The 15,274-nt window shown below is 40.2% G+C and overlaps 3 protein-coding genes across 3 annotated transcripts; 1 reads left to right on the forward strand and 2 right to left on the reverse strand.

The window, feature by feature from the left end:
- Positions 1-2,864: 2,864 nt before the first annotated feature.
- Positions 2,865-3,488, reverse strand: LOC122650422 (probable O-methyltransferase 3). The gene has a single exon (XM_043843838.1). It carries the CDS (start codon positions 3,486-3,488, stop codon positions 2,865-2,867), a length of 624 nt encoding a protein of 207 aa, XP_043699773.1.
- A 4,909-nt stretch (positions 3,489-8,397) lies between these two features.
- Positions 8,398-9,656, reverse strand: LOC122650255 (trans-resveratrol di-O-methyltransferase-like). Its single transcript, XM_043843616.1, has 2 exons — positions 8,837-9,656; positions 8,398-8,743 (listed from the first exon to the last, which is right to left on the reverse strand). The coding sequence occupies exons 1-2, from the start codon at positions 9,608-9,610 to the stop codon at positions 8,432-8,434; spliced, it is 1,086 nt and encodes a 361-aa protein (XP_043699551.1). The 5' UTR covers positions 9,611-9,656; the 3' UTR covers positions 8,398-8,431.
- Positions 9,657-12,308: 2,652 nt separating this feature from the next.
- Positions 12,309-14,700, forward strand: LOC122650423. Its single transcript, XM_043843839.1, has 4 exons — positions 12,309-12,641; positions 12,979-13,063; positions 13,765-13,907; positions 14,530-14,700. Exons 1-4 carry the CDS (start codon positions 12,321-12,323, stop codon positions 14,698-14,700), a joined length of 720 nt encoding a protein of 239 aa, XP_043699774.1. The 5' UTR covers positions 12,309-12,320.
- The last annotated feature ends 574 nt before the right edge of the window (positions 14,701-15,274 follow it).

Genomic DNA, 15,274 nt, shown 5'->3' on the forward strand with positions numbered 1-15,274 from the left:
AATATTGGACCTTCCAAATCATTCCTGCGGGAGATTCGGGCCGATTTTTTTCTAGATCCTTCAATAAAAAGATTCATTCTCTTCATACTCAAATACCCATATATAATAATGATTCAAAGGAGATTATTGATTTGATCATCATTGGTAAAGGTGGAGGAGTTGGAGGTGGTGTTGGAGGTGGGGCTTCACGGTGGTGATGGTGTTAATGATGGGTGGTGGTGGTGGTGGTAGTGGTAGTATTGGGTATCTACATTGTAAAAGAAGATGATGATTTGGGGAAGATGAGGGCATTTTTGTTTTTTCAAATTTTAGCAAATAGGTCAGGAGAAAAGATAGAAGAAAGGGTAGTTTGGTCATTTTTTAGCATTTAACACCTGGTGTGGACTTAAATGGCTTTAGGGGGGGTAAAGTAGGGGTGGTACGTGGAATTTTCAGGGGGTGCGTGTGGACTTGTCAGAACCTTAGGGGCGCATGAGGAATATTGGGTGCATTTTAGGGGAGTATGTATATTTATCCTTTTTTTTTAATTGGCACATTTAGTGTAACACACTTCTTTATTCTATAATGGTAAAAATGGATAATGACAATTATTAAAAATAACATAATGATAAGTCGCTTTCAATTTATTTTGAAAATACTTTTTTACTCTTAACTTAAATAATTTCTAAGAATAAGACATGGGGCATATGTGTCGAGTAACTACTCTCAAATTCGACAAGGCATGATGGTTTGTTCAATGGGGAACCTTGTAATCACCAATTCATATAGCCCACTAAGGGTAGACTTCAATGAGAGACCTCAAACCCAATATAGGAGTGATCTGATAGTGAGTAAATCCAGACTCCACGAATAGCTTCTCCCATTCCTTCTCGGTCCTTTCTCTTCCAGTGCACAAAATCATCTGATGAACCCAAATTCACACCAACTAATCGAAGATCGCCACGTGGCATGACCCAGAAGAGTGGGCAGCACATAGTCAGGGAAGCACCATCCACCGCCATCCTTGGGCGCCAACCCCTGGGGAGCGCGGACCTCCTTGGGCGCCAACCCCTTGGACGAAGACCTCAGACATGGCTCCTTCGAACACGCATCTCCAAGCACAAGCTCCCTCAGATCGCCATCAACAAGACAACAGCGCCAAGGACTCTAGGCCACCGCCTATTTAGTCACGTAGTCTAAACGGACTCATGCACAGGAAATCCCCTCTAACAGGTAGATGAGGTCTATCCACCAAGGACACCAAGTCCAGCAGGACACTACGTCTCTAAGGAAGGCAACTACCTAGTCTATCAATGACACCACACTCCTCAGGAAACAACTCCCAAGTCTATCAGGATACTACGTCTCTTAGCAAGACGACTATCAGGTCTACCGTGACACCACCTCTCACAGAAGACAACCTATCAGGGATAAGCCCTACTACTCCGGGACTTTATCCACTACGGAGATCACTCCACACCTACTAGGACTCTCCACCCCGCCACACACTACTATAAAAGGGAAGGTACTCTACTCCTCTAGCCATCTTGAGTTTTATACACTCATCTATTTGCGCAGTGAGATCTGACTTTGGCATCGGAGAGTCCTAGGCCGGAACCACATCGGTTCTCCTTTGTCACTCTTGGTCCTTTTTGCAAGTGACGGCACTCGTGGGACCACCGAACGATTTACTGACGCAACATCATCATTAATATATCAAAGAAGAGCTGTGTTTCTATTGACTTGTGCTCTAAATTCCTGTGGTACACATGGTACACAACCATGTCTATGATGATCACCTTCCCTGAGCTTCTTCCCTTGTCCCCGCTAGAGATCGCTTCTTTGCATTCCTTCAATATCTTTATGCATTCCTCATCATTCCAGTTATGTAGAATCGACTGTCATGTTAAAGCTTGTATAAAGCTATGATTGATTTATTAAGGCTTTGTCTAGTTGTAAGGAAAATAAGAGATAGAGAGATATGCACACCACCTGTGTGTGGTAAACTAGCAAGCGGCACTAATGTGGGGGTGTAGGATGGGGTATCATACATGAGGGGCAAGGGGGTCATTTCAAAAGGGGGGAAGAGAGAGATAGACTCAATGGATGCTAGCTTGCAGTATGCCAACAGTGTGCCCAACCTTTTCCCTTAAATCAAATCTAAACTGAAAAATTTTCTATTCATTATCTAACATGATTGGAGTAATTAACTTCAAATCATTCCAAATATAAATCTAAAATTTTGTTTTACTTTTCAACCAAATCCCTTAAATTTTTTTAAAAAAAATAAGGGCAAGAGATCGTTGTTTGGTCGTGTACATGCACCAGTGCGCATGGGGCCAATGACAGCTCGTAAGGCATCAACATAGATGTGATTTTTGATTTCATAGGGGAGGGGGGAGGGTGGTATTTTTGCACGCTCCTGTGTTTGAGTGCAAGAGCCACACAACCAGGTAACATTCTTTTTCTTAAAAAATAAATATTACATATGAAAAATATAATTACCAATATAGTGAGTTTACATAGTTACACAATGAATGGTACAAAAGTTTTCAATGCCTAAAGGAAGTTAAATCAATTTTGAAATAAAAAAAAAGTTTTGTAATCTACCTAAATTTCTCTCCATATTTAGTAAATATATTTTTTAATGTAAATTATTTTATTTTCAAATCAAAGGAATTTAAATGCAAAGTAAAATAAAATTTAATAACTAAATTTGGTATATTTTAGAGTTGATTAAGCCATCACATGAGGTAATAATAAGATTACAAAAATTTTCAAACTTTAGTATTGAATTGATTTCACACTCCCCTTCCAATTATTTTCTCTTGCAACCAAACAGAGCTTAAGGGATAGTTTTAAAACAAAAAAAAAAAAAAGGGATTTTAACTTGCCTTGAGCAGAACTGCATCTGTATGAGGAATTGAGTCAAACATGTCACCTGCAATATATGTAAGGTTCTCATTCCCTTTCAATCTAGAAACCACATGTGGGAGATCAAACACCATGCATTTCAAGGATGGGAAGGTTTCAACAATGGTCTTAGCCGCAGTTCCAGTGCCACCCCCTACATCAACCAATGATCCTAACCCTTCAAACACACCCTTGCACTTTGTAATAACCACACTCATCACCAATCGAGCATCGCTTGCCATGGCCTCGTTGAAGATGTTGTAGAGTTCAATATCTTGGCTTGCATAGTCCCAGAAGGTCCTGCCATGTGCAGTCTCAAATGGTGTGAGACCATCTCCCTGGAACCATTCACTAAGGAAATTCCAAGGTGTCATTGAGATTGGATCAAGCACTGCTTGCAACAAGGGTGTCACACTCATGACATTATCTTTAAGAAGGAGCCTTGAAGAAGGTGTGAGCACATATCCTTCTTCTTCTTCTTCTTGTTGAATTTTGCAGACTTTTCGAACTGCGAAGAAGCCAGAGTGTACTAATAAACGCATGAGCCGGAACATAGAAGCCGTCTTCGCCGTTGGGATGGCAAGCTTTGTGACCATCTCAGAGAGGGTAATGGGTTGGTGATGATATCAGGTATGCCCAACTGAACTGCACATCTAAGTGACATGGAGTTTATGAAACAGTGTATATGATTCCATATATGGGCTTGAGCATGGAACAACTCCTCCCTACTCTCTTTCTCATTGAGATCATCCTTTTTTTTTTGTGCTAAAATTTGAGATCATCCATTGATTTGCTCACTATTTCAAGAAATCCCAGCTCTAACTCGGATAAATCTAGGCTCTGGTGAGAGTTGAGCCTGATACGCTCACTATATATATATATGAGTTCGAAGGGATTCGGCTCCTGTCCTGCCGTGGCGGGAGCTGGATCGTCCAGCACCCCCCACAGATCTTGCCACGTGGACAGGAGACAATCGAACGGTTTTTGCTTCTCTTTGCCTTACTTTAACCCATTTGTAATATTCGTCCTCTCTCACCCTGTTTAACCCGACCCGTTTAGTTTTGGAATTTTAGAAACCTAAACGAAGTAAAACCCCTTTCGTCTCCCACTTTTCGTTCTTCCCTCCATATTTTCTCCGTCCAACCTCGCGACGAACCCTAGCCAGCGGCGACACCTCATCTCTCAGCTCTTAGAATATCATCTTTGGTTGTTCTTCTGATGGGTATGGTTCCTTCAGGGCATCTTCCACTCAAGTGCCACAACTGAGTAATGGAGTTTGAACTTTGTTCGGACTTGGTAGTGGTTTTGTTTTTGTCGAAAAGCCCTTCTGGATGAAAACTAGGTCTCATCTGAAAAACCCAAGAAAAAAAAAATAAATAAATATCAAGTATAGCAACCAAGACCAGAAGTTGAGGAGAGCAGAACAGAAAAGAACCTGAATTGTATGGTTTTTGAGAGAAGGATGGTCGAATGTAGGTTGATTAGAAGCATGGACGCAATCAATGATATCTCCATCTGGGCTCTGTCACCACCGAATTGAAACACAGAATTGAAATGCACAAGAAAAATCTAATAATCCTCAGCACTCATAAGCCGAAAAGATTGGATTTTCCACTCATTAATGAACATAAAATGAAAAAGCGCGAGAGAACCTTAATGCTTTCAAGTGGTTCTGAATTTCGAGCTTTTGACGGGAATTGGGCATCCCAGCAGCAGAACATGAGAAGGGGATCAGAGCCGTCAAGTAAAAGGATATGAGGAATAGCAGCACACTAACTCGCTTACTCCTGCTCTCTCCGCCAACCCAAGCTGCCATGGTGAACACCAAGGAATGAAACACTACTACACCAGGGTGAAGGAACTTCCTCCTGTTCTCTCGCTCACTCTATCTCACCCTGCCATTGAAACGAGAGGATTTATAGAACTCAGTTTCCCTTCACCCACGGTGAAGGACTTCCTTGACCGTGGGACTGACGGTGATTGGATGTGAACCCTTCTCCACGGCTGGAGGAAAACTCCCCCCCTCCCCAGCACCACCACCACCACCACCACCACCACCACCACCTCCACCTCCACCTCTCTCTCTCTCGGGACTGAAGGTGATTGGATGAACCCTTCTCCACGTCGCGAGGTCAGTCGTTGCCGTTCGTAGGTCGCCGCCGTTTGTGGCTCGCCGCAGTTCGTCGCAGAGAGATGAGGTGTCGTCGCTGGCTAGGGTTCGTCGCGAGGTTGGACGGAGAAAATAGAGAGGGAAGAACGAAAAGTGGGAGACGAAAGGGATTCTACTTCGTTTAGGTTTCTAAAATTCCAAAACTAAACTGGTCGGGTTAAACAAGGTGAGAGAGGACGCATATTACAAATGGGTTAAAGTAAGGCAAAGAGAAGCAAAAACCGTTCGATTGTCTCCTGTCCACGTGGCAAGATCTGTGGGGAGTGCTGGACGATCCAGCTCCCGCCACGGCAGGACAGGAGCCGAATCCAGTTTAGTGGGTGAGCTTCCTAACCCATGCCAAACCTTGTGTTTGAGACTTGGAGCTTACCTTACCTAACCTATGCGAAACTTGAGTTTGGATCAGGTCCCTTTCTGGGACCTTATTACCAGCACCCCATCTCTTGATTTGGTACTTGTTCCCTTGTATTGTGAAGTGATTTTCATTAATTGAGATCTCTCTAAGGAAGAGTGAATATATATATTACAGTAAGTAAGAATCCTTGAGAATCCTAGTCTATCTTAATAATTAGGACGGAGCTCTCTATTTATATGAGTTTGAATTGGGTGAGCTTTGAGCTTACCTAACCTATGCCAAACTCAACTCATCCCAATTATGGATGTAAACAGATTGAATTTGGCTTGGATACAGATTGGATGTGATCAGATCCGAATATTCCCTAATCCCATCCTGCAAGGGAACCATGAAATCTTATATTTTTCGATTACAACTCGTGTGAGAAAAAGCGATGAGAAAGGGAGGAGGGAACCTTAGTGAGAGAAGCAAAGTCAAACAGTGCATAGGAGCTTACTCCTTGTGGGAGATAATCATTCAAGGAGATAGGGTTAGGCACCTTTGGGACCAAAGAGATTGTAGTAGAGTTCACTTCAGAGAGCAGCTTGTTAGACCTGAAAAAATGTTGAATCGTCTTTGTACCATCATCATCATTCACCAACAACACTCCAAGCCTACTTGTAGAAGTGAGCTGTATACCCATCCATGCCCGGAGCCTTGTTGTCCTTCAAAGAGAACATAGCTTGTCTCACCTCTTCAGGGGTCACCTCTTGGATCAGATCAAGAGCTTGCTGATCATCTAACTTCCTTTCAAAGTAAATAAAATTTGCCACATCTGCACTCAAAGGAGGTAAATCACAGATACCTCTAAACGGATTTGGATAGATTCAGATGCAGATCGAATTCAGATTTTTGACCATCCGTTTACAACTCTGCCTTATGTAACCTGGACCTTCATCTCCGTAGCGGATACAATTCACTCTCAATCCATATCTCTTAGATCATGATTCTTTTTTCCTCATATTCTAGAACCTGTTGAATCTTAAAAAACCCTTAAGATCATTATTTACTTAATTATTTTATTATTAAGTATTTACATTTTTTTTCGAACAGAATTTTATCAGAGTATTCGGATTTTTTTCCGGATATCTCTAAAAGAATACTGATGTCCCTAAATGGATACGAATGTGAATCGAATTCGGATTTTCGATTATCCATGTACATCTCTAATCCCAACCTTGTTTAAGACTTTGAGCTTATCTCACATCCCCCCACCCCCACCAAAAAAATAAAAATTCAGTACACCTTGAGGACAACTAGTGAATCCAAATTTTGAATCTCATTAGACAATAGAATTTGGCATCTCCTTGTCATTGGGCCAACTGTCACCCCAATCTAATAAGGCCATCCACCTGGACTTTTCCTTCAGGTATCTATGATTTGTCATTTCCTAATTTGTGTGGTGGGGTTGATCCCTGTTTGGCCGGATCTTTATTGTCTCCATTTATCTGCCCCTTCGTTCCCTCCATTACATCTCATAGGGGGCGGAAATGACCACCTTACTACCTGCCCAAACACACTGTCCGGGTGAGGTCCACTCCCCCCCTATTAGATGTAATGGAGAGAATGGAGGGGCAGATAAATGGAGACGATAATGTTTCTGTTTGGCCCATTCCAAATCAGATAAGCTGATTGAGACACTTGATTCTGAATTTTAAAGCCACGCAAAAACATGTTTGGTTGTAAATTTTTGAAAGGAAGAACAGCTAACCTTTTCTTTAGCAAGGGATATTAATTAGAAATTTAGGTGGTTAAGGGCAGGGTTTCAAGAATCAGGATTGGATCGTTTTGGCTGAATTAATCAATTCAGATCAGAATCGACCAAGGCCGATCTCAATTCCAGCCAACCCGGAGTGGTCGATCCATAAACTATTTCTAGGGTTAGGGTTGAATCTGTCGATCCAAATCAGAATTGACTAGACCCTGTGTATGTGTGTCAAACCCTAGCCCAAAATTAACTACCTTAAATGGTATTGATCAGTTAAATTAAAATCAACCTACCATTTGATAAGTAGATCAATCTTGGTTTGAGGATTGAAGACTAATTAACTGATTGGTTTGGATTTATCAATACATTAAGAAAACTGGCCGGGAAGCAAGGAAGTGTTAACTATGTTGGATTGTCAAGACTTGATCATAGAAGTGAAGTTATGTGGTTTTTTTTTTTTTGAGGGGGGTTGGGGGGTGGGGGCACTAATATAAGTGCACCATTAGTATTCATTTTCGAAGAACTCTATTCAACTGAGTCTTCATCCATCTTATTTTAATTCTTTGTGTAACATTATTCCTATTTTTTTATCTTTATTTATGATCGAGTCCAAATACCTAAATTAATCAGTATGCGATATCTCTCTCTCTCATCAATTTACATCACCTCATTATCTGTCCTATTGTCATTGAAGTAGCACATCATGTACTCAAATTTTTTTTTTTTGGTTCTATTTATTTTAAAACCTTGTAATTCGAAGAATGATCTACATAATTCCAACTTGACGTACTTCAATGCTTTAGTTTCATCCATCAAAACAATATCATCAATGAAAAGCATACACTAGAGTTTTTGTATGTTCCAAAATACCCTTCCGATACCCTCTCTTGCTCCTCGGTGAATGGGTTCGAATGGAGGAAAACTCAGTCCATAAAATTATAATTTAATTAACAAACAAGGAAAAAAAAAAGGTAGAATTAATTTTATTTTTCCTAAAAAAAAAAAGAAAAAGAAAGAAAAAACACAACAAGAAGAAGAATAGACTGGTTATTGAAATTACTCAAGGAATAGTCCAATACATAGCAACTCTTGCAATGACAATCATTAAAAATGTCATAAGGATAAATCACTTTAAATTTATTTTGAGAAATATTATTTTTATCCTGACAAAAATAACTTTTACAAATAAGACATGGGTCAATCAAGAGAAGGTTAATGGTTTGTCAGATGAACCTTATTATATCATATCACCAATTCATGTAGGCCACTAAGGGTAGACTTCAATGAGAGACCTTAAACCCAAGATAGGAGTGATCTTATAGTGACTAAATCCAGACTCCAAGAAAACCTTCTCCCATTCCTTCGCAGTTCTTTCTTTTCCAGTATACAAAGTCATCATTTGCATATCAAGGAAAAGCTGTGTTTCTGTTGACTTGTGGTCTTCCTTCTTATCACCCACCACCATGTCTATGATGATCACCTTCCCTGAGTTTCTTCCTTCATCCCCACTAGAGATTGCCTCTTTGCATCCCTTCAATATCTTTATGCATTCCTCATCGTTCCAGTTATGCAGAATCCACTGTCATGTCAAAGCCCATAAAAAGAAATTAGGGTTGGTTTATTAATTAAGGCTCAAACAATAAAAAGAGAGCTAGGGAACTAATTCACTTACCTTGAGAAGAACTGCATCAGCATGAGGAATAGATTCAAACATGTCTCCTGCAATATATGTAAGATTCTCATTCCCTTTCAAGGTAGCAACCACATGTGGTAGGTCAAGCACTGCACATTTCAAGCTTGGGAAGGTTTCAGAAATGTTCTTAGCCAAAGTTCCAGTGCCACCTGCTACATCAACCAATGCCCCTAACCCTTCAAACACACCCTTGCACTTTGTAACAACCACACTCATAACCAATCGAGTGTCACTTTCCATGGCCTCATTGAAGAAGTTGTTGAGCTCAATGTCTTGGCTTGCATAGTCCCAGAAGGTCCTCTTATGTGCTGTCTCAAATGCTGTAAGACCATCTCCCTTGAACCATGCACTAAGGAAATGCCAAGGTGTCATTAAGATTGGATCAAGCACTGCTTGCAACAAGGGTGACACAGTCATTACATTATCCTTAAGGAGGAGCCTTGAAGAGGGTGTGAGCACATATCCTTCTTCTTCTTGATCTTCAGAGGCTTTTCGAACTGCGAAGAAGCCGGAGTGTACCAATAAGCGCATGAGGCGGAACATAGAATCCGTCTTCGCGGTTGGGATGGCAAGTTTTGTGATCATCTCAGAGAGGGTAATGGGTTGGTGATGATTGTGGATGATATCTGGTATGCCTAGCTGAACTGCACATCTAAGTGACATGGAGTTTATGAAGCTATATATATGATTCCATATATGAGCTTGAGCATGGAACAACTCTTCCCCACTCTCTTTCTCATTGAGATCTTCCATTGATTTGCTCACTATTTCAAGAATTCTCAGCTTTACTCACATCTAGGCTCTATTGAGAGTTGAGACTGATGCTCTCTATGTATAGAGTTCAAAGTGGGTGAGGATTCTCAAGGGAAACAGGGCACAACCATCATGGGCATATGGTTCACCTAATTGGGTTGGTTCGGCAAGTCTATTAATGCAAATCCAACCCATCCGAACCTTATTCCAATAAGTGTACACATTAAGGACACATGCAAATTGATAGGTTTGGCAAACCAATTAATGTAAACCCAATCCATGACAAACAAGGTTAGGATGAGTTGAGTTTGGCATGGGTTAGGTAAGCCGTGAGCACAATTTGGATCTTCTACTGCCGAGCTGTCTGGCAGGATCGTGCTGCCTAGATGCGGCGAGGCATGCAATGACCGTTTTACCTCTGTCTGAGCACTTTGTCTGAGTGAGGGTAAGGTGGTCATTGCACACTTCATCATATCTGAGCAGCACGATCCTACCAAGCAGCTTAGAGGATCTGAATTCGAGCACTCACGCACTTCAAACTCATATAAATATATATAGAGCATCAGTCTCAACAGAGCAATGAAAATGAAACGTTTTCCAAGAAAAATGAGTGGATAACTCAAAGGAGCAATGAATGCTCTGATACCATGATATGATGTAAATGTCTTTCTCATTAACTCAATTACGTTGTACACGCGCATGTGTGTGTGTGTGTGTATATATATATATAAGAGCCAGATAGCAAGCGAGGGAACAATAAAAACAAGAACCTAACCAACTATACACGTGGTTACATGAACAGTTTCAATATGGTCCCTAAGGTGGTTTATTACTATCACCTAGATCTGAGTGGGGAGGAGTTGTTCCATGCTCAAGTCCATATGATTCCATATATGGCTGAGGTGCTGGCGTGAAAATGAGGATTTCAAAATTAAAAAAATCTTTCTCTTCATTTTATGTGCACCATGCTCAGATGTGTTTCATACGTACTCGCTATTCGAATAGCACCTTGACCATGTGTCGACATCTGCTACCACACCGGACGTGGTGCACTTGTGTTGTAGAGGAGCCGAATCCATCTGCCTAACTGGATAGGTTTAGTAGAACAATAATATAAACCCAACCTATTCCTACCTTTTGTTTTAAGAATTTGAGTTTATATTGTTCTTAATTGTGGGAAATTGTTATTCTCCTCTCAAGAGAAAAAGATTTCGTGGATAGAATCGGCATCTAGATTAGAGTCTAGAATCTATGAATATAACTCCAATGGAGGCATAGGTCTATCTAAAGAATGGGAACGTATCAAGTTGTGGATCAAGCGTTAGGCATTTCGGTCCACTTGATCAAATCAGTTGTTATACCCACACCCAAGTGATTCAAGCCACTGCATTCGAGATCCTCATGATGTTGAAGGATGACATGCGTCGTCCTAATCATACCTCGAATTTATTATTATTTTATCTTTTATTGGGATGGGATGTGACCTCATTAATTCGCGTTTAAAATGTGAATAAAACACCGCACCCTTTTTTTGGCGTTTAAAATGCTAACAACTGATTTGTGCTCAAAGTGACGGGAAAAAACGTGAACAGCTGAAAGAAAAGTTTGAAATACGATTAAAACGCGACATCCGTTTTTTAAACTAAAAAAAAATGATTTTATAATAAATTTTAAACTTTAATTAATGGGACCCAATTGCTTCTCAACGTCAATAGATTAAGCACTAATGAGGCCAAAACCCATAAAACGTTGAAGGATACTTTTCATTGAGTCTCGGACTTTATTTTATAGTTGGGTTCATGTTCTCTGTACCGCAGCGCAGGCTGCACCCAGACACATGGGCCTGCCACTCAAGGGGGCAAGGTGGTCATTGCACCCACCTCCATGTGTCTGGGTGCAGCCTGCACCCCAGGCACAGAGAACATTCCCCCCTTTATAGTTTTAACAATTTTTATTTTTATTTTTTTGGTAGAAAAGAAGGTTATTAATTCATGTGCGTCCAATGTCAAACAAAGAAAAACAAAATACATAAGATAGATAGATAACATGATAAACACAAGGTATGGATATACGGTATCCAAAACCAAGGAGTGAAAATTGACCCAGTCTCATATGCCATTGATTGGATCATCCAGAGTAGAGGATGGATTACAACCATATCCCTAGAGAAAAAACTGTAGACATAGCCAAAGATAAGCGCATGCACATACATGCCAATAGAGGGGGATCATACGTGCCGAACAGATCAAAAACACCAAACTTCCCATGCGTGACAGTTTTCATTCAACAAAGTCTGTATAACAAATGTTCTTTTTTATCATCAACCGCGTGTAGAGACCGATACCATATCCGATACCAATTACTGAATCCATGTTCTAAACACGGCGCTAATGATGATTTTTATATCATCTGCAACTACTGGAAGTGGTAATAAATCCATCCAACACATCATCAGGAAGAACTGAAGGAGTCACTTCAATAAGCAATTGAGGTTTGAGTTTCTAGGCTTTACATACCATACCCCATAGGCCCATATGAAGACTGAAACCTGAGCTGAGAGCCTGAGAATAGTGAAGTAAACGGAGGGGAAGGCAAGCGAAAGTCGTTTGACTCATTGTAATAATACATGAGGAACGATACCAGAGGCTCAGTTGCTGACGGGAAGGGAGAGAAGAAGAACAAGAGCAAGAACAAGAAAAATCAAAATGCCATGAAAAGAGAGGCGGAGATGGTGGTGGTGGTTGTCTCATCTTGTTTGGGTTCTGATGAAGAACCGGAAGAAGAAGAAGAAGAAGAAGCAAAGAGCAGCAACAATTCCAATCAAAACAGCAACCTAGCACCCAGGGAGGAGGAGGAAGAAGAAGCAGAGGTGGAGGAGGAGGACGGAAACAATGTCAAGAGAACTGAAAAATTGTCGAATGGAGTGGCGGTGTCAGGTTGCTTCCCTACCCACCGAATCAAACAGATAATAAGGAGCGAGGGTGACTTCCGCACCAATGCAGAGGCCATTTTCCTTATCAACCAAGCTACGGTATCTGCGCTTTTAGGGCATTCCATCTCTCTCTCTCTCTCTCTCTCTCAATGAATCGATCTTTAATGAACACTGCTCATTAGTCTGATACTCCTTCAGGATGTTCTTCAGCTTTTGTACTAGGGTTTCGTATCTGCTTTCCTCACTGCTGAAATCGCATTCTAATTCAGTAGCGATAATTTTTTTTACTTAACTGCGAGCTTCCATATTCTCATCTAATTTCAACTTTTCCCTCTACTCGTCTCTCTTTACTTTTTCTTTTACATTCTTCATAACTATCAAGAAAAGGTGTTCGATGTTTCATATGTTTGAATATAGTTTTGTGTATTGGTTGCAGGAGAAGTTCGTCGAATCTTTAGCCGAAGATGCATATGCTTGTTCTGGACAGCATCACGAGAAATATATTAACTACAAGCACCTCTGTGAGTCATCTCTCTGCTCATCTTCATATGCTTGTTTATTACCATTCCTCAACCAATATAAATATAACGAAATTATTTGACCTTCATCCAATCCATGATACCTTGCCAAGTCAACCATTGAGACAACTCTTTTAGCTTTGATGAAACTAAATGCTTGAAATGAACTAATGAAGCTTCAAGTTCTTCAATGATTTCTGACCTGTTGAATTAATTAAGCTTCTGAAATTTGAGTGGAAATTCTCCTTTCTTTGTTTGCTACAATATTTGGGCTGTTTTAAGCAATTATATCATGGCCAACCATGTTACATAGTTTTCTTAAGCATAAATATTTAGTAACCTCATGATGCTGCTTTCTGTTGTTCCCTTGTTTTGTTTCTTTAGGGTGCAATGTCTTCCAGTTGAACTTGAAATTTCTTGGAAAGGATATTTCTGTCTAAAAGTTGCCAATTTTAATACCCGGGCAATTAATCCTTGTTATTATGGAAGCAGTGATTTGAGATTGTATTAAGATAAGAGGAAGTGGATCAGAGGTTGCTTTTTTAATTTCTGTCTGACAACTGCTAATCCAGTGCATGAGCAATTTTTGGCACTTCTACTGTATATGCAATTATGTGCAGACAAGAACTAATGGTCCTTACAACAGTCCTGTCTCAGTATTGACAAATTGCTTTGTAATGATTTCATGATTAACCCGTATTCAGTGTACGCCACACCTCGTCTGTTAAACATTCTTAACCTTATGCGGTCTGACAAAGCTATCAACATTCCTGTGCTGTTGGGGAATGTCGCTTGGCAAAGTTCCTGCTGTTATCAATGTTACCGGTATTGGGACCTTTCATTACTGGTAAATATTAGGAGTTGTTTCCAGGGACATTCCAAAACAGCCTTTGTTCTTAAGTTGTTTTGAACTATTTGTGAAGTTGGTAATTTCAAATATTCACGTAATATGCAAAAGGTTGACTTTGTTTTCTTTGAAATAAAAAGAATATCATGGTTCGGCTCAGCTCAATCAGGTTGATATAGAATTGATGTATATGAGGTCTAATTGTTATATTTATTTCACTAAAGCACTGAGAAGTTCTTGTTCTGTTGTTTCAGCATCGGTTGTTAGTAAAAGGAAGAGTTATGTCTTCCTTTCAGGTTACCTCTTTGCACTTTTCCCTGTTTACTTTCTTTATGTCATATACATCTTTTAAAGAGCACATGAGCAATACAAGGCATTTGCATCTAAGAGCACAGCAATGGAAGATTGTCATGATAAAATGGAAAGAGCTTTAGAGAGTACAACTACTATTTCCTTTCTTGTTTGATAACAGTATGACAAAATGAAAAGGGCTTTACAGTGTGGAGAGAAAGCCTCTGTATCCTTTCTTGTCTGAAATGCTGTACCACCATGCATCTTCCATTCTGCCTCTTGCAATAACATAGGCAGGATGAGTATCCAATGAATGAATTCTTAACTGCAGATGCCTTGGCATGCGCCCATGCTTTTCCCAGATAATGTAATTCTTATGTGTTCTGATCATTCCTGTGGCAATCACACATTTTTGGGTCATTCTTTTTATGTTCTAGATGTTGTGCCTAAAAAAATGAGAGCAGAGGATGCTTTGGAGGAGAAGAGATTGGCCGGAACATGACAACGAGAAAGTTCATTCAAGCAGCTATTAACATTTCAGCTTTAGTTGAATTAGGTATATCGTTGTAGTATATAAAAAAAATCATTGAATGCGTCATCCATACATCCTCTTAGGAGCAGAGAGTATGCAATGCCACAGATGCTGAAAAGGAAAGAGAGATGCATCATTTTGTGTCTTTCGATACAACTAGGGTTTATTACAGCACTGAGCCTACTACATGGTGTTTCACCTTTGTATTACATACAGTTTACCCCTTTTGGTATAGGATCTTTTGAGCATGGGTGATGGAAGATTACATTTTAAGCTCCTATATACATATAGATGGACGCAGGTATACTCAATAGGATCATGGTGGCAGTATTGTGATGCTGGTGGCTGTAAGAACTACAGTGATGTGAGTTTATGCTCGGAGTTTTGATTAACCATAACTATTTCATTTGAATAATTCAATTGTGAGTACCAAAAACATGGCCTAACACCTCAGCCAAACACATGTCCAGTGAGTGAAGTGTTGGAAGTGGACATCAGTTACAAACTTTGAATGAACTCTCTTGAGTCTTTGAACCAAGGTATA

This window comes from Telopea speciosissima, chromosome 2 (assembly GCF_018873765.1).
Source record: "Telopea speciosissima isolate NSW1024214 ecotype Mountain lineage chromosome 2, Tspe_v1, whole genome shotgun sequence".
Lineage (NCBI taxonomy): Eukaryota > Viridiplantae > Streptophyta > Magnoliopsida > Proteales > Proteaceae > Telopea > Telopea speciosissima.

Coding starts and splice junctions, on each gene's coding strand:
- LOC122650255 (XM_043843616.1), bottom strand. CDS start 9,610: ATGGAAGATCTCAATGAGAAAGAGAGTGGGGAAGAGTTGTTCCATGCT. Junction 8,744..8,836: donor CTGATGCAGTTCTTCTCAAG/GTAAGTGAATTA, acceptor TTGACATGACAG/TGGATTCTGCATAACTGGAA.
- LOC122650423 (XM_043843839.1), top strand. CDS start 12,321: ATGAAAAGAGAGGCGGAGATGGTGGTGGTGGTTGTCTCATCTTGTTTG. Junction 13,064..13,764: donor TATTAACTACAAGCACCTCT/GTGAGTCATCTC, acceptor ACCCGTATTCAG/TGTACGCCACACCTCGTCTG. Junction 13,908..14,529: donor ATTGGGACCTTTCATTACTG/GTAAATATTAGG, acceptor TCTTAACTGCAG/ATGCCTTGGCATGCGCCCAT.
- LOC122650422 (XM_043843838.1), bottom strand. CDS start 3,488: ATGGTCACAAAGCTTGCCATCCCAACGGCGAAGACGGCTTCTATGTTC.